This window comes from Lepidochelys olivacea, assembly GCF_965140295.1.
Source record: "Lepidochelys olivacea isolate rLepOli2 genome assembly, chromosome: 7".
In the NCBI taxonomy this organism is placed as follows: domain Eukaryota; kingdom Metazoa; phylum Chordata; order Testudines; family Cheloniidae; genus Lepidochelys; species Lepidochelys olivacea.
In genome coordinates, this window is record NC_140417.1 from 57,857,681 (window position 1) to 57,876,728 (window position 19,048).

The 19,048-nt window shown below is 45.4% G+C and overlaps 1 protein-coding gene across 2 annotated transcripts; it reads left to right on the forward strand.

Moving 5' to 3' along the window:
• The first annotated feature begins 2,686 nt into the window (after window positions 1-2,686).
• Window positions 2,687-17,758, forward strand: MSMB (microseminoprotein beta). 2 transcript variants are annotated; one of them, XM_084632826.1, is made up of 5 exons: window positions 2,687-3,084; window positions 3,331-3,440; window positions 6,082-6,172; window positions 12,781-12,886; window positions 17,448-17,758. In XM_084632826.1, exons 2-5 carry the CDS (start codon window positions 3,366-3,368, stop codon window positions 17,575-17,577), a joined length of 402 nt encoding a protein of 133 aa, XP_084488952.1. In that variant the 5' UTR covers window positions 2,687-3,084; window positions 3,331-3,365; the 3' UTR covers window positions 17,578-17,758. The 2 variants fall into 2 exon arrangements, with proteins under 2 accessions (XP_084488952.1, XP_084488953.1); XM_084632827.1 differs by having other exon boundaries at window positions 2,687-2,815.
• Window positions 17,759-19,048: the final 1,290 nt, after the last annotated feature.

Genomic DNA, 19,048 nt, shown 5'->3' on the forward strand with positions numbered 1-19,048 from the left:
ATGAAACAACCTGCAAATGTCAGACTTTGTTCATGAGCAATAAAAGGGGCTCAATTAAGCAAACTATTAATTTCAAATAGCTCGCCAGCTCAAATCACTCAACACCATCTTTTCCTGTCAAAAATGCAGATACTATCTTTACCGGAGATTGTTTGCTTCCCACTTTCATGGCCTGGTATTTGCTTTTTTCTTTCCCAGTGGCAGCTTTCCTTTGCCTATGACAGAGAGAAACGCGAATGCATTTTCAACAAGGGCACCTGCAGCTTCAGTGGAGAAGGCCAACCCCTTGAAAGCTGGCAAGGATCATACTTGAGTGGGTTAACAACAAATCCACTCAGAAGTACTCTGCATAGTGCTTCCTCTTTCCCTTCTACAAGATGATCAGCCATGGAATGAGTCTGTTCTTTGATCAGAAAGAGTCACGGTGGTGTTTTAAGCATCACTACTAACAGCTGGCTTTCCTATGCCTTGCTGAGTAGCAATTCAATGTGTGAGACTACATTGTATCTGAGTCTATATTGTTTCTGTTATTCTTTTCATTGCTATAACTGAATATAATCAGTTGAGTAAAATAAACTCAGACAAAAGTCCTTCGGTGTCTTAATAAAAGCATGTTTTATACCCAAATAAATATGGGCCCTTTCTCTTTGTTTTGAAAGCACACAGATTTCTGCAGTTTTTCTAACTGGGATGGGTGAACCAGGTCAGGAAAACAGTTAAGAACCAGCCTGTATTTCCTGAACCACCTCTGTGCCTTTTATCCAGGATAATACCGGTTCATGAAGGACTCACACCCATCCTTCTCAGTTTGCAAAACAATCATGCTTCCCTACAAAACCACTTCCATTCACCTAACTGCAAGAACTGCTAGGACCCGGCCCTGGCATTATCCTCTCTATGCACCCAGAGCACATGACAAAGCTGGCTTTGAAAAATGAATGGCAATTTTATTCTCATTCTCCAGTGAGAAACCAAACCAGCAAGCCGGCCCAGTGTCAGCAGTGTGAACAGCTGGGCTATGACCCCAAACCTAGCCAGAACCAGGGCAGATCCTAGCCAAACCCATGCACAGCCAGCTCCCGTGGGAACACAAGTCTTCCTGCCCAGCATTACCTGAGTCATCTTCAGAGGTGGTTGTACAGGGGAAGGGGGCAGAAGCCTGACTTACCAGCACCCACTGTGCATGGAACCCAGGTCCCTCATCCGCAGGGTATTCAGGTGACACTAGGTGACTTCCTTTCCTATTCTCAGTGGCCAATGACCAGAGCAGGGCCACCACCCTTCCCTCTCACCTTCCCTCCCCCACAAAAACCAACCAAAGAAGCATCTGCCCGAAGAGAATGCATCCCTGCTTTCAGACTATGGCCAGTGCATGCTAGGAAAGGGCTTTGGAGTTTAAATCAATGCTGCATGAACAGACAGGCAGGGTAGGTGTGATCAGTACAGCTCAGGTCGGTACCTCCCTATCAAATCCCAGTGCCTGGGGTGCAGGATCAGCCCTGTTAGATGGGGACACAGCACAGCCACACTTTGTAACCCCTGTACTGAGGCGCTAGCCTTTGTAACTCAGTGGCCTCTGTTCACTGGCTGGCATGACATTGGCTTGGCATCATGTTCACGGGTAATGGGACGTGAATACAGAAGTTATTAGCAGGGACCAAATGACCTTTCCCCAGATATCTAGTGACAAACTGGGGGAAGAGACTTCAGGAGCAGCCCATACTTGCATGGATGCACCCTTAACTTGCTAAGCATGAGGTAGGGATGCCAAATCTCAGTGAAAGTCAAGGGGATGGGGACAGGTGTTCCTGCATAGCCAGTGGAGCTGCTGCTTAAAGAGTCCTGGACAGACTTTGACACTCCCCTCTCCAGTGATTAAAGACAGAGCTAACTGGACTCAGCTGAGATCCTTGTTTCTGTTGAGCTATTACCAGAGCTGAAATCACTGACAAGCAGGTCTAGGTGCTAAGCCTTAGATCTGGTGGCGGGGAGACAGTGTTGCAGTGAAGGAGAATGCAGAGGCTGCACTAGCGGTGAGGTTCCGTACTACCCAGGAAATCGCTAAGAGCCGGGCGAAGCAGTGAAACCTCAGAGCATGGCATCACAGCCATGCCAGTGTCAGTAGAGGAGCTGAGCAGCAGCAAACAAGAGCCACGTGCAGAGGTGGTAGCAGCAGTGGAATCACTGCTCAATGAGCTTTCCCTGCTTTTTCCAGGGGAGGGGGGTGAACCCACCTCTGAACTCAGGATTCACTGATCGAGGACAATCAGCTGTGGTGGGGAGCAGTGCAGGAAAAGGGGCGTGCCGGGTTGAAGAGACTTTCACAGTCCAAGGTGGGAAACTGAAGCAAAGGACACTGCCCAACATACCATAGGGTGGGTGTTTGCTTATGGTTACACGTTGTTGAGTCATGGTTGTGGTGTTTACCCACATTAATGCTGGATTCCCTTTTCCTTGTATTAAACATTTTCTTTTGTTACACACAGACTCAGTGCTTGCCAGTGGGAAGCGTTGCCTCTTAGAGGTGCCCAGGGGTGGGATTTACTTTTCCCAGATTGCTGGGTGGAGGCTCAAGCTAGTTCTGTTTTGTACTGTCAAGAGTAACCCCTGGATATTGTTGCTACCAACACCACTGACAGAAGGGTTACACACTCAAGTGACCATTTTGAACATACTATATCACAACTCCTACTGCAGGGAGCAAGGAGACAAAGCTGTTGTGGGAAAGGGACAAGTACATTTGAAGACAATCCATTTGTTGAAATAATCCTTCTTTAACTTAAGCTTTCTCCTGTGGCTAAACTTTCAGCACCAGGTGGGAAGTGACTGGTACAACTACATTGCTACATGCAACCTCTGCTCACTATGCTGAAATGTTAGCCCTTAATGCCAGTCTTTGCAACAGGGAGGTCTTGGCAAAGATGCTTCTTTTGAAACCCCAGTGACCTGTATGAAGGCAACAGGAACAATAGAATACTTCCCTCTTCCTACTTTTTTATTTCACCTGCAAGCAAGTCATCCACCAGACCTCACCGTGCTGCTCCCCAGACCTGCCCACGCACTTGCTCTGCAGGAACACAATAGGTCTGTACTGTTTGGATGCAGAGGAGCCTGGAGTCCTGCAAGGGCATCCCAAATCTTGTCTGTTTGCACCAATTTCACTACATCTGGGCTCTCTGCAGCCACCAAGAAGGGGCAGGACCAGTCCACTGGTTCTATTTTGAACCAAACCTTCTTGCTAAACATTATCCAAATCTTAGTGATGCCTATATATGTGAGGTCTTTGCCTAATAGGCAACTGAGCTGCTTCCGTGTGGTTTGTTTGTGCAGGGCTCAGCTAGTCTGTCTCTAGACTCCGGTGCTATATGATAATTCACTGCAAACAAAGGTGTTACTCAGGCTGGACGTGTGCTTTGGAAGGAACACACTCTGGAATAATGGTGAGTCAACACACATCTTTCCTCTTGTAAGAACAGGAGGGACACATTGCAATTTTAAAGTACAGATTTTGGGTTTTCTTAGGGAAAGCTTCCCAGTTGCTACATAAAATAACTTCTTGTCTGACTTGTATATTTCCTTATCTGAGGGGATTTCAAGTTTAAATCAATTATAAAATGACAATGAATTTAAAAGAAAACTGACAGGTGCTGGGAGTGAGAGACACAGAGAGGGAGACTCAGTGTTCGTTTGTTTTTTGCCAGCACTGTAAAAGTCTGTCTGATTGTGGGGATATTTAGAATCCCTCTCTTCTGTCTCATGTAAAGGGATCTAAAAGGCTGGCTGCTGGGAGATTAGTTCATATTATAAATAAAAGCAAAGAGCCAAACTCTGCAGCCTTGACATGCTTTTAAACGTTCACAGACTTCCAATGAGAATTTTAGTTGATACAGCCTGTAGTTACAGGTTTCAGAGTAGCAGCCGTGATCGTCTGTATTTGCAAAAAGAAAAGGAGTACTTGTGGCACCTTAGAGACTAACCAATTTATCTGAGCATAAACTTTCGTAGTGAGCTGTAGCTCACGAAAGCTTAGGCTCAAATAAATTGGTTAGTCTCTAAGGTGCCACAAGTACTCCTTTTCTTTTTCCTGTAGTTAAGTAATTCAACTGAAGATTCCTCGAAAAACACCTAGCAGACTAGATACATTAAAATAAGACTCACTTACAAAAGTTACCATTGGGCTCTAACGCAGCAGCCGACATGTCACATCAGAGACATGCATTTGTTCAGCTCTACATAAAGCATGGTGAAGACTCAGGTGGAGTTCTCTCTAGGTTGCTGATTTCGCTCCCTCTCAGGGAAGTTGGGAATCACAAATGGCTAATACCACCTGAAGGCTGTTTGCCGCCTGTGTGAACTGAGCTGGGAGTCTCTATTGGAATCATTCATTTGTAAAAAAAAACCTGTTGGTGTGGGGGAAAATGCCCACATTTGTGCAGAATATTGTTTGCAGTGAATTATTAGGCCAGCTCTAGTCTCAATGTAGCTCCTAGTGGAAGAATGTCTGCACTATAACCACCATTGATTGTCACTCTTGGCAATTTCAGCAGAGGTCATGTATTCCTTGTTTGGCCAGCACTAAATTCACTCAGATGATGAGAGGTGACCCAACCTCCAGCCCTCCACCTCTAAAATGGAACCAGAAGGAGCTCGGCCTAAAATGACCATCAAATTCAGCCTTCATGATTCAGGACACAAGAGGAAAAAACAATAGATATTGCTGTTCTAAATTCATGCAGGCACACAAAGTCTCAGGGTCGGACTTTCCTCTGTGCCCAAGCTCTGGAGGGGGAGCACCAGGAAACCAGTTATGGCTCCCTGATTTGGATCAGTCTCAAAGCACAGAGCAACTGAGGGGGTGCTCAGGTTATGGCTCCATGCTAGTGGAAGACAAGTGTGACCATCCCGATATTTGCCCTACACGGGGGTTGGAAGGAAGCTCCTGCAGTACTTGGCTGCAGCATCTTTTTGCCAGCAGAAAGTTTGCCTGTTGCCAAGGGAATTCCCTGCTGCCTGTATACAGCCAGTTTCTGGCCCCTTTGTACCACCCTCAGTGATATGAAGAGGCTTAGAATCAGGTGGCCTTTTGAGTCACTGTGATTGTATAAAGAAAAGGAGTACTTGTGGCACATTAGAGACTAACAAATTTATTTGAGCATAAGCTTTCCTGAGCTACAGCTCACTTCATCGAAGCTTATGCTCAAATTGGTTAGTCTCTAAGGTGCCACAAGTCCTCCTTTTCTTTTTGCGAATACAGACTAACACGGCTACTACTCTGAAACCTGTGATTGTATAGCAAGTAAAATGCTGACACAGGGACTGGGCCAAACAGAGACTAATGAGCTAAATTTCTCTCATATAGACAGGCCAAAAGATGTATCTAGTTCTGGGACTAAACTGAAAGGCACTCATGCATGACTACATCAGACTATGATGAAAAGAACACACCCTCTAGGCAAGGTGGCAAGGTGCTATTATTCCTTTGACCGACTGCAACGAGCTCTCTCTGACCCGAATGCAGTATAAATAATTTCTACAGTGCAACAGTATGGAGTGAGCTTTCCAAGTCTGATACTTTTTATTAGATGGTCAAGTGCTATCCCCTGGGGAATTCTGAAGCATTGCCAACTGCTGGAATATTAATAGGTGGAAATGAAGAGCACAGAAATCTGATCTCCTGGTGTGGGCATCAGGAAAGGTCGGGCATAACCAAACAAAGAAATAGTGTGGGTGGAGTTAAATTCTCCAACTGAGCAGAATGGGATGTCACTATAATAAATGGACTACTTATATGAAGATAAGGTTCATATCCACAATTGCTCCCAGGGATTTCTACCCCTGTAGAAAAAGCCTCCACCTGATTCTAAGGCTTTGATCCAGCAGAGCAAGTAACCATAGGCTTAAATAGGTTAAGTAAGTTAAATTAAAATTAAGCACATGCTTAAGTGCTTCGCTAAGCAGTAGCTTCCCTCTGTGAACGTATTCATCAATAAGGAGATTTGTCCTGATGATTTCTATGCCAATAAGCGATTTTTGAGCTATGAACCTTCAAGTGACTATGATTGAGTCGTCTGTCATTTACAGATGCACATGTTAGGCCTCCTTATCGTTGTCTTCTCAGTGACATCATGCGATGCACAATGCTGGCAGAAAACAATTGGATATGATGCACAAGGTAAGAAATCCTGCTGGTTGTGCCTAAGCTCCGGCGAGGGAACATCGCGGATCATAGAATCAAAGAATATCAGGGTTGGAAGAGACCTCAGGAGGTCATCTAGTCCAACCCCCTGCTCAAAGCAGGACCAATCCCCAACTAAATCATCTCAGCCAGGGCTTTGTCAAGCCTGACCTTTAAAACTTCTAAGGAAGGAGATTCCACCACCTCCTTAGGTAATGCATTCCAGTGTTTCACCACCTTCCTAGTGAAAAAGTTTTTCCTAATATCCAACCGAAACCTCCCCCACCGCAACTTGAGACCATTACTCCTCGTTCTGTCATCTGCTACCACTGAGAACAGTCTAGATCCATCCTCTTTGGAACCCTCTTTCAGGTAGTTGAAAGCAGCTATCAAATCCCCCCTCATTCTTCTCTTCCGCAGACTAAACAAGCCCAGTTCCCTCAGCCTCTCCTCATAAGTCATGTGTTCCAGTCCCCTAATCATTTTTGTTGCCCTCCGCTGGACGTTTTCCAATTTTTCCACATCCTTCTTGTAGTGTGGAGCCCAAAACTGGACACAGTACTCCAGATGAGGCCTCAACAATGTCAAATAGAGGGGAACAATCACGTCCCTCGATCTGCTGGCAATGCCCCTACTTATACATCCCAAAATGCCATTGGCCTTCTTGGCAACACGGGCACACTGTTGACTCATATCCAGCTTCTTGTCCACTGTAACCCCTAGGTCCTTTTCTGCAGAACTTCTGCCTAGCTATTCGGTCCCTAGTCTGTAGCTGTGCATGGGATTCTTCTGTCCTAAGTGCAGGACTCTGCACTTGTCCTTGTTGAACCTCATCAGATTTCTTTTGCACCAATCCTCTAATTTGTCTAGGGCCCTCTGTATCCTATCCCTACCCTCCAGCATATCTACATCTCCTCCCAGTTTAGTGTCATCTGCAAACTTGCTGAGGGTGCAATCCACACCATCCTCCACATCATTAATGAAGATATTGAACAAAATCGGCCCCAGGACCGAACCTTGGGGCACTCCACTTGATATCGGCTGCCAACTAGACATGGAGCCATTGATCACTACCCGTTGAGCCCGACAATCTAGCCAGCTTTCTATCCTCCTTATCGTCCATTCATCCAGCCCATAGTTCTTTAACTTATTGGCAAGAATACTGTGGGAGACAGTGTCAAAAGCTTTGCTAAAGTCAAGGAACAACACGTCCACTGCTTTTCCCTCATCCACAGAGCCAGTTATCTCGTCATAGAACGCAATTAGATTAGTCAGGCATGACTTGCCCTTGATGAATCCATGCTGACTGTTCCTGATCACTTTCCTCTCCTCTAAGTGCTTCAGAATTGATTCCTTGAGGACTTGCTCCACGATTTTTCCAGGGACTGAGGTGAGGCTGACTGGCCTGTAGTTCCCAGGATCCTCCTTCTTCCCTTTTTTAAAGATGGGCACTACATTAGCCTTTTTCCAGTTGTCCGGGACCTCCCCCGATCGCCATGAGTTTTCAAAGATAATGGCCAATGGCTCTGCAATCACATCCGCCAACTCCTTTAGCACTCGGATTCAGCACATCCGGCCATATGGAGTTGTGCTCGTCCAGCTTTTTTAAATAGTCCCGAATCACTTCTTTCTCCACAGAGGGCTGGTCACCTTCTCCCAATGCTGTGCTGCCCAGTGCAGCAGTCTGGGAGCTGACCTTGTTTGTGAAGACAGAGGCAAAAAAAGCATTGAGTACATTAGCTTTCTCCACATCCTCTGTCACTAGGTTGCCTCCCTCATTCAGTAAGGGGCCCATACTTTCCTGGACTTTCTTCTTGTTGCTAACATACCTGAAGAAACCCTTCTTGTTACTCTTAACATCTCTTGCTAGCTGCACCTCCAGATGTGATTTGGCCTTCCTGATTTCCCTCCTGCATGCCTGAGCAATATCTTTATACTCTTCCCTGGTCATTTGTCCAATCTTCCACTTCTTGTAAGCTTCTTTTTTGTGTTTAAGATCAGCAAGGATTTCACTGTTAAGCCAAGTTGGTCGCCTGCCATATTTACTATTCTTTCTACACATCGGGATGGTTTGTCCCTGTAACCTCAATAAGGATTCTTTAAAATACAGCCAGCTCTCCTAGACTCCTTTCCCCCTCATGTTATTCTCCCAGGGGATCCTGCCCATCAGTTCCCTGAGGTTGTCAAAATCTGCTTTTCTGAAGTACAGGGTCCGTATTCTGCTGCTTTCCTTTCTTCCCTGTGTCAGGATCCTGAACTCGGCCATCTCATGGTCACTGCCTCCCAGGTTCCCATCCACTTTTGCTTCCTCTACTAATTCTTCCTGGTTTGTGAGCAGCAGGTCAAGAAGAGCTCTGCCCCTAGTTGGTTCCTCCTGCCCTTGCACCAGGAAATTGTCCCCTACATTTTCCGAAAACTTCCTGGATTGTCTCTGCACTGCTGTATTGCTCTCCCAGCAGATACCAGGGTGATTGAAACCTCCCATGAGAACCAGGGCCTGCGATCTAGTAACTTCCGTTAGTTGCCAGAAGAAAGCCTCGTCCAACTCATCCCCCTGGTCCGGTGGTCTATAGCAGACTCCCACCAGACATCACCCTTGTTGCTCACGCTTCTAAACTTCATCCAGAGACACTCAGGTTTTTCTGCAGTTTCATACCGGAGCTCTGAGCAGTCTTACTGCTCTCTTACATACAATGCAACTCCCCCACCTTTTCTGCCCTGCCTGTCCTTCCTGAACAGTTTATATCCATCCATGACAGTGCTCAAGTCATTTGAGTTATCTCACCAAGTCTCTGTTATTCCAATCACATCATAATTCCTTGACTGTGCCAGGACTTCCAGGACCCTGCTTGTTTCCCAGGCTTCTTACATTTGTGTATAGGCACTTGAGATAACTTGCTGTTTGTCCTGCTTTCTTAGTATGAGGCAGAAGCCCTCCTCTTTCGGGTTCTCCTGCTTGTGCTTTCTCCCAGTATCCCACGTCCCCACTTACCTCTGGGCTTTGGTCTCCTTCCCCCGGTGAACCTAGTTTAAAGCTCTCCTCACAGGTTAGCCAGCCTGCTTGCGAAGATGCTCTTCCCTCTCTTCGTTAGGTGGAGCCCGTCTCTGCCTAGCACTCCTCCTTCTTGGAACACCATCCCATGGTCAAAATCCAAAGCCTTCTCTCCGACACCACCTGCATAGCCATTCGTTGACTTCCACGATTTGACGGTCTCTACCCAGGCCTTTTCCTGAGGGCTCATTGGCCACTCCCAATAAAGCTCAGAGCAACTGAGACACTGCTCTAAGCCACTAGTGTAGCCACTGGTGGATAGGTGTCACAGTCCCCTGTGGAGGGAGAAGGCTGGTGCAAGCCAGCAAAAAAGTTCCCCTATTCCAGGGGAATTCCCTGTTGGCTGTATGCAGCCCTTTCTGGCCCCTTTGCACTATCTCAGGAGATTTCAGTGTGAAATCTGGCCTTTTCCATGCACATCACTGAGAACAGAGTTGTTCGCTAAATTTAACACCTGTCTGTTGAAACCTAACCAGGGACAAGAAACCAGGGAAGATGGGAGGGATGTGGGATGGCTGGTGAGTCATGAATACAGATCTACTGTTGGAGGAAGGTGGTAAACTGAGGCCATGAGAGAAAGGGGGACTGGGAAGTGTTAGTGATGCCACACATTCCAGGACAGTTTTCTGAAAGCTTGCACAGCCAAAAGAGCCCTTACACATATGGATTTTGGGGCACAAATGGCATTTGTACAGAGATTTTCAAAGGAACAGCCAGACATGTGTTCATAAAAGGCACAAGTGGGCGAAGGCTGTGGGGGGCTGGCTTCTGGGAGTTGTGCAGCTCTTATTTTCAGATCTGGATGGGATGAGATTACGGTAATTTACACAAACACGAGTCAGTCATGGGGCCAAGAAGGTTCAGGGCCCAACAGCCAATGGAGGGCTTCTGCTGCAGTTCAGAAGAGGTAGTCTCTGACACAAGGACTTTGATGGGTGTGGGGATGTGGGAGATGAAGGCTAGCAGGTTTCTTGGGGAACACCCAAGAACAAGCATCAGTTTGACAAGTTTTTGCACTCTGGTGGGTAAGGGAGAAGAGGCAGGAGAAGATGAGAGATGCAAGAGCACTGGGGACATCACAGAATCAGCCAGGCTGTAGCATGCACAAACCTTTTGCCTGGCTTGTCTTGCCCAGTGTACTGGTGGTGAACACTGTTCTAAAATGCACTGTGTCCAGGCTGTGTAGGGATGCATTCCAGCAGCACGAAGGCCTGCCACATTGCACACTGGCTGCTCTCATGACTACCAGGAGCAGGCTGGGCAGTGTCCCTGAACATGTACAGAGACAGCAGGGAAGCTAAACACATCAGGCGAGAGTCCACGGCTGGCAGGGCACTGGCAACAAGAAGGAGGGTTTTTAAAAGTATATCTGGAACAAAAGAAATCCAAACAATAGTACAGGTTCCTTAGTAGATGAAATGGTAAAGTTGCTGATAATGATACAAAGAAGGTGTTCAATACATATTTCTGTTCTGTATTTGGAAAGAAACAGGATAGTGTATTACTAGAGGAGGAACTACTTTTAAGGCCATTCATGATTTGTCCTCACCCTACCTCACATCTCTCATTATTCATGAAGATATCGACTCCGACCTCCAACTAGCCCATGATGCCAACCTCTATTGCTCACTTGTTAAATTTGCAAACAAGCCCCTTTGTGCTTACTCCCATGCTGCCCCACACACTTTGGAGGAACTCCCTGTAAACAGCCACAAAGCTACTTCATAATCCACTTTCAAATCCCTCCTCATAACTCTACTTTGCCATAATGCTTACAAAAAACTTGACATTGGGCGAGGGTGCTGGTGTGCTGAGACCACTGCCTATCACGCTGACCAATATTGTCTCATTGTTTCCTTATACTCCTGTCTGTATCTGCTGTCTCTTGTCTTATACTTAGATTGTAAGCTCTTCAGGGCAGAGGCAGTCTTTTTGTTCTTTGTTTGTACAGCGCCTAGTGCAATGGGGTAAGCACTATGGTAATTCAAATGATAAACAGCAACAACTAAGGAGAATGTTAAACAGCATCTGCTAGGGATAAAAGTTTTAAGATCAGCAGGCCCAGATAACTTGCACCCAAGACCCGTAGGAGAGTTGGCTGAGGAGATCTGACCAATTTTTAATAAACCTTGGAATACTGGGGAAATTCCAGAGGACTGGAAGAGTGCAAGTGCTGTGCTAATATGCAAAAAGGGCAAGTGAGATGACCCTGATAATTATAGGCAGAGTGAGCCTGATATAAGTGCTGGGCAAAACAACAAAGCTGATGTGGGATTCCATCAATAAAGAATTAGAGGACAGAAATATAATTAATGCCACTCAATATTGTTTTATGGAAATAGGCCTTATCAAATAATTAACTCAGGTTTGAGATTACAAATTTGGTTGATAATGATTCAGAAACATCAAAACACTTCATTTCAGCTAGTTCAGCCTTAATCTGTGTCCTCCTGAGATGCTATTGAGCCTCAAACCTCCATCTGTAGATCAGTGTCCCCAGATGGACTACATCTCCCATGATGCACCATGGCCATGTGCCACTGCAGTGGTTCAACCAATGGGAACACTACAGTGCAGCATGGGAGATATAGTCCAGCTGGGGCATCTGACTCAAAGAAGAATGGGAGGCATGAAGCATCCAAACTACAACTCCCATGAGGCACTGCAGAAGCTCAAGACAGACACAGATTTGGGTCAGTTTGACATTATATGAAACATTTTGGTTTGGAAAACTAAATCATTTCTATTTGGCTTTGCCCAGCCTGATGGGAAAAGAAAATCAATTTTTTTTTTTTTGGCAAAGTTGAAATTTTTCCCATGGAAATTTTTGATTTTTTTGGTGGGTTCATCCAAAAACCATGTTGATAGAGCTGCTAGAAAAATTTCTGCTAGCTGGCTTCTATTATTTCAGTGCTTTTCAAACACTAATTATCTTCACAACTCCCCTGTGAGGTAAGGAAATTGACCCAAAATGAAACATTACCTCCCCAGTGATGAAGTAGTTTCCATTTTCCAAATAAGGAATGGAGGCAGAGAGAGATTATTTAACCTACCCCGGGTCACACAAGGGATCTCTGGAAGAGCTGGGAATTGAACTCACATCTCCTGAGTCCCAAGCTAGGGCCTTAATCACAAGAATTTGAAATGTACTAGGGACTGAATCAAAGGCCACTGAAGTCAACAGGAGTTTGTCCATTGACTTCAATGGGCTTTAGGTCAGGCCTTAAAAATGTGTGCCAATAATGTGATTCAGTGGAATCTGAGCAGAGAAATAGCTTTCCAAGCAATCCCACCTTATCTGCAATCCTCTCTGTCCCCTGAATTGTCCAGGGTCTTACATTGGTTTGTCTTCTCTTGTTTAGATTGTTACGTCCTTTGGGCAGGAAATGGGTCTTAGCAGGCTGAGAGTTTATGGTGCTATATAAAAAAAACTTAGAACAAACTACACTCCAGCCTCATATTAAATATACAAAGACCAAACCCAGATTTCATAAACAATTTTAAGTTAATTGTACTATTGGCATGTACCAGCAAGTTGGCTATGTCCTTTCAGGTTGCACTGATGAGAAAGGAGTGCTACATGAATTTAACTCCAAATGGAAAACGAAGGATTGCCAGAGCTGTAGCTGTCACAAGAAAATAATGCGCTGCTGCAGCCTGTGAGTATAAAATATATGCACAGTGATTTTTCCTGCAGGGTTCAGGCCACACGCTCAGATTTCTCTGTGGGGAAAAAAATGCAAAGCTGTCCTGGGTGACGTCGCAGCCAGTCCATCCTCTTGCAGTCCTGAGTGGCATTGCAGCAACTCTGCCTCAGGTTTCCCCCACCAGACAGCTGTTTGGCCCTGCAACAGTCCGCCTCATCTCATCACGCCAGCCCTCCAGCCAGGTCACTTATAATCACATCCCTTCCAGGGTAATAAAGAGTCCCACAGGCTGAAAGTCCAGTGTCCCTATATAGGGTCATCAGCCCCAGCCCTGCACCCTCTTCCTCAGGGAGGCTTTATGTCAAGGTTCCTTCTCCACTCTGAACTCTAGGGTACAAATGTGGGGACCTGCATGAAACACCCCCTAAGCTTATTCTTACCAGCTTAGGTTAAAACTTCCCCAAGGTACAAACTTTTACCTTTTGTCCTTGGACCTTATGCTGCCACCAGCAAGTGTGTTAAACAAAGAACAGGGAAAGAGCCCACTTGGAGACATCTTCCCCCCAAAATATCCCCCCAAGCTCTACACCCCCTTTCCTGGGGAAAGCTTGATAAAAATTCTCACCAATTTGCATAGGTGAACACAGACCCAAACCCTTGGATCTTAAGAACAATGAAAAAGCAATCAGGTTCTTAAAAGAGAATTTTAATTAAAGTAAAAGAATCACCTCTGTAAAATCAGGATGGTAAATACCTTACAGGGTAATCAGATTCAAAACATAGAGAATCCCTCTAGGCAAAACCTTAAGTTACAAAAAGACACAAAAACAGGAATATACATCCCATTCAGCACAACTTATTTTATCAGCCATTTAAACAAAAGAGAATCTAACGCATATCTAACTAGATTGCTTACTAACTCTTTACAGGAGTTCTGACCTGCATTCTTGCTCTGGTCCCGGCAAAAGCATCACACACACAAACAGAATCTTTGTTTTCCCCACCCTCCAGCTTTGAAAGTAACTTGTCTCCTCATTGGTCATTTTGGTCAGGTGCCCGCGAGGTTATCCTAGCTTCGTAACCCTTTACAGGGGAAAGGGTTTTGCCTCTGGCCAGGAGGGATTTTATAGTTCTGTATACAGAAAGGTGGTTACCCTTCTCTTTATATTTATGACACTTTATTATCCCCATTTCTAGAGAACCCAGGCCCAGCCTTGTCTCTAGGGTTCCTGCCCAGGAACTCTGTGTTTAAGGAGCTAGGACCTGCTCCTTACAATCACTTGCTTCCCTTGCTGTTGCCCTGCCTACTTCCTACCTGCTCCACCTGTCTACATCACTACACTCTCCAGACCCGTCTCTGTCTCTCTCTGGAAGTCCAACTCCTGGTGCAGCATCTTGCCAGTCTGCTTGCTGAGAAGTCTCCTCTCCAGAGTTCCCAGCCTTTCTAGCAGCAACCCCTTGTCTTATCTGCTGCCTTCTTATTCCAGCTGTCCATGTCCCAGCAGTTAGCTGCAGCGGAGGAGGTAGCTAGCCTACTTGTTAAGCCCTTAGTGGCTATGGTAGGATGGGTTCTATACACTCCACTCAAATACCCCAAAGGCACAGCTCTCCTGAGAGAAATTTTTGCTGTTACATTGACTCAACAAGTCATTATACTAAAGAATAAATAAATGAAAAGTGGGTTTAAGCCACAACAATTTGGATTGAGAGTAAGATTTATAAACCCCCCCAAAATTTGAGGGGGATTCGGATCTCAGATTTGGGTTCAAAGATGGACCCCATGTACAAAATGTGCATCAACTGTGATTTCAAACACTCTGAGCATGAAGAGTCCCCCTGCTCCAACTACTAGACTATCCTAATTTACTCATCTCACAGTAATTTACATCACAGTACTACTACACAGTAGTTGTAGCTGAGATAGAGAAGGCACTGCCATTCTAACTCCACACACCACCCATTTTAACTGCCCACCTTTGAAATATGTTCCGTGTGAGTGTGCATGCACATGTAATATTCTTTGCTTGGTCTCAGCCTAAAGGTAAAATTTAACCTGAAATAATTTGATCCAGAACTTTTTGAGTTATGGGCATAGAATTGTAGAAATCATAGAATCATAGAAGACTAGGGTTGGAAGAGACCTCAGGAGGTCACCTAGTCCAACTCCCTGCTGAAAGCAGGACCAACCCCGGCTAAATCATCCCAGCCAGGGCTTTATCAAGCCGGGCCTTAAAAACCTCTATGCAAAGCTAGAAGGGACCTTGAGATAGCACAGAGGGCTGGACTTGATGATGGGGCAGGACCAAGTAAAGCTAGATCATCCCTGGCATGTGTTTGTCCAACCTGTTCTTAACAGCCTCCAATGATGGGGTTTCCACAACTTCCTTTGGAAGCCTATTCCAGAGCTTAACTATCCATATAGTTAGAAAGCTTTTCCTAATATCTAACCTAAAGCTCCCTTTCTGCAGATTAAACCCATTATTTCTTGTCCTACATTCTGTGGACATGGAGAACAATTGATCAATGTCCTCTCTGTAACAGACCTTAAGGTATCTGAAGACTATCAGGTCCCCCCTCCCCCAGCCTTCTTTTCTCAAGTCTAGACACGCCCAGTTTTTTTTAACCTTTCCTCACAGGTCAGGTTTCCTAAACCTTTTATCATTTTTTGTTGCTCTCCTCTGGACTCTCTCCAATTTGCTTATATCTTTTGTAAAATGTGGCACCAAGAACTGGACACAATACTCCTGCGGAGGCCTCTCCAGTGCCGACTACAGAGGGACAGTTATCTTCGATGACTTACATACAACACTCCTCTTAATACAGCCCAGAATATTAGCCTTTTTTCCATCACATTGGCGGCTCATATTCAATTTGTGATCTACTATAACCCCCAGATCTTTTTCAGCCTTACTACCACCTACCCAGTTATTCCCCATTTTGTTACTGTGCATTCAATTTTTCCTTCTAAGTGTAGTACTTTGCACTTTTCTTTATTGAATTTCATGTTGTTGATTTTGGACCAATTCTCTAATTTGTCAAGGTCTTTTTGAATTCCAAAACTGCCCTCCAAAGTGCTTGCAGCCACTCCCAGCTTGGTGTCATCTGCAAGTTTTATAAGCGTACTCTCCACTCCATTATCCGAGTCATTAATGAAAATACTGAATAGTACCGGACAAAGGACTGACCCCTGTGGGACCTCAGTAGATATGCCCTCCCCATTTGACAGCAAACTATTGATATCTACTCTTTGAGTAGATATCTTTCAACCAGTTGTGCACCCAACTTATAGTAATTTCATCTAGACCACATTTCCCCAGTTTGCTTATGAGAATCACATGGGACTGTGTCAAAAGCCTCACTAAAATGAAGGTATATCACATCTACTGCTTTTCCCCATCCCCTAGGCCAGTAAGCCTTTCAAAGTAAAAAGTTCCAGTAGTCCATGTCTCATGAGGAGCTAATGAAGGTCCCCTAGATATGCTTGTTTGTAGGAGAATCTGCTGTCAGAGAAGCTGTGAATGTTTTAAGGAGAAGTGTTTTTGCAGGTCACCTGTTTCAATACAACTTGGGGACACCCTTAACAACATATATGAGAATTTGGAGTGAGAAAAGCTCCTGAAATACACTTCTCTAAATAGAATCATAGAATCATAGAGTTTAAGGTCAGAATGGACCATTATGATTGTCTAGTCCGACCTCCTGCACAACGCAGGCCACAGAATCTCACCCACCCACTCCTGTAACAAACCCCTAACTTATGTCTGAGCTATTGAAGTCCTCAAATCGTGGTTTAAAGACTTCAAGGTGCAGAGAATCCTCCATTTGAACCATTCAAAATGTCTAGTCACACCCAATATACATTTCCACACAGGGCATTTCTAAAAGCCCCTCTTAAATTCATTTCAGTGTGCTGACACATAGAGCTGCAGTTCTACCCCTAATAATAATAACCCCCATTATGATTTATTTTTAAATTGCTGATTAACCCTCACACAGTCCCAGTGAAGTACAGTATGTATGTGTAACTAGCTCCCTTCCCCTGTTCAGTGGGGCATAGAAATTTGGCAGTGTTGATAGCAATGACGACTGCCTACAAACCTCCAAGGGAAGCACTGTAGGTGCTCCAAATGTCAGAACCTAACACTGGGTGGGTTTGCCCAGACATGACACTCATACACAGGGATCATAAAATAAAATGGACTTTTGCTCTTGGTTTGCCAGAGAGACGATAAAAAGACAAAATGTCTATCAGAATGTAGAGCAGCTCAATTCGAGTTCCACTAAGCATCATGAAATAGCATTAGGCTAGGACACACAGCACAATGACAATTCTAATAACTGCCACTTGCCAACAGTTAAAGCTTTTGGTCTGCACACAGGTACACAACAATGTATTAAGGGCCTGATTCTCCACTCCACTACTTCAGTGTAAGTCCCCCCTGTCTTCAGTGAATTGATGCTGGCATAAACCCAGAGTAACCAAGTGGAGAGTCAGACCTCACATTTGCTGTCTCTCTGCAGTATCCTGACATATCTCACACACTTGTGTTTGCTTTGCCTTTCCCACTGATAGCGTTGCCACCCCTACTGACTACGATGAAGAGAAATGTGAAAGTATATTCTATGAGGAGACCTGTAGCTACAATGTGGTGGAGAAGGCTGACCCCTCTAAGCCCTGTGAGGTCCATGGTCTCGTGGGCTAACAAACAACCCATTCAGAATCAAGACTGGCATCCAGGCAAATCTTTCTGGAACACAGTTGTTTTTAAGAATCCTTAAGCAATTCAGTGTGTGAGAATACCAGCCCTATATTTGATTCTAGGGTGTTTCTGTTACTATCTGCGGTGGCATAATCAAGCTATGAGCACAGGTCTTGTAAATTCTTTTCTGATGACTATTATATTAAAATAAACTCTGATGCAGAATCAAAGGTCTGTCAGAGAATCTTCTTGATCTTTTCCCTCGCCATCACTGTTGCTGGAACCACTGGATGCATACGGAGGAAGCACGCATGCTATAAAGGACTCTGAAAGAGCCTTTACTTTCTTTCCAGCAGGGAACTCAAGCTGCTGCAGGTTCATGAGTGATCAGGGGATATTTGATGGACAAGCTTGTCTTTCCCAAACCCTCCTTGAATGCATGGCCTGGTGTTGTCCAATGTCATAGCAGCCTTTGTATCAGACTCAGCGAATGGTCTGTAAGTAGCAGCAGTCCATTACAATATCCAAAACACAGCACAATGCTGATGGAGGTCCCCCATGCCTGCTCTCACATTCATCTGGGTAAGTGTCCAGTAAGAGGACGTCATGCATCCAGGAGGCCAGGCACCGCAGATCAATTCAACAGTACTGCAGCAGATGTGCGCAGATGCAGGATGAGGAGGCAGCAGAGGAGTGTGCACATCTGTGAGGATCAGTACGTCTGGTGGTTGTGCTTTGTGCCAGGAAACTGTTCAACACAGGCAGAGTGCTGCACACCAAGAGATCACACTGATCCTTGGCATGCCAGGAGGGCAGCCTCCATTTCTCGGCTGGTACAACAACTGAGTTGGCATCATGGCTCCAATCCAGACACAGTGAGAGACAGAGTGTTCCCAGCCCCCAGAGCCTCCAGCAGTGTCTGGCTGCCTGGGTGACTTTAGCCAGCAGAACGTGCTCATGGCACCTTCAGCAGCCCCAAGCAAAGCACTCTGTGGGGTTCCAGAAAATCACTCCATGCATGGTGTAGGCAGCTGTCCCTGTCCCAAGTGGTGGGCCATGGTCCTTCTGGGCTTAGGAAAGTCCCCACGTGGGTGAGTAAGGTGACTTGGAAAGTGTACTGACATGTCAGATCTGTCCCTAAGTACTAGAGACAAAAATACCTGGGATAGTAGGTAGATGCTAAATGAACAAGTCATGCACTGCCACAGCAGCAAGATGCCAAACCATTATCCTAACTGTACACCTAACTTAGACATCCTCCCGGAAACTGGAGGGGGACATGTACATCTGCAAGTAGATGTTGGTGATGTTCTCCTGAACCCTGCTCTCAGAGCCGGCCTGCCCCCCTGCAGCTAAAAGTTCAATGGTTTATTGGCAGGTGAGGTCACCTCATACACAACTACAAAATGGGGAATACGTGGATAGGCAGTAGAACTGCAGAAAAGGATCTGGGGGTTTTAGCGGATCACAAATT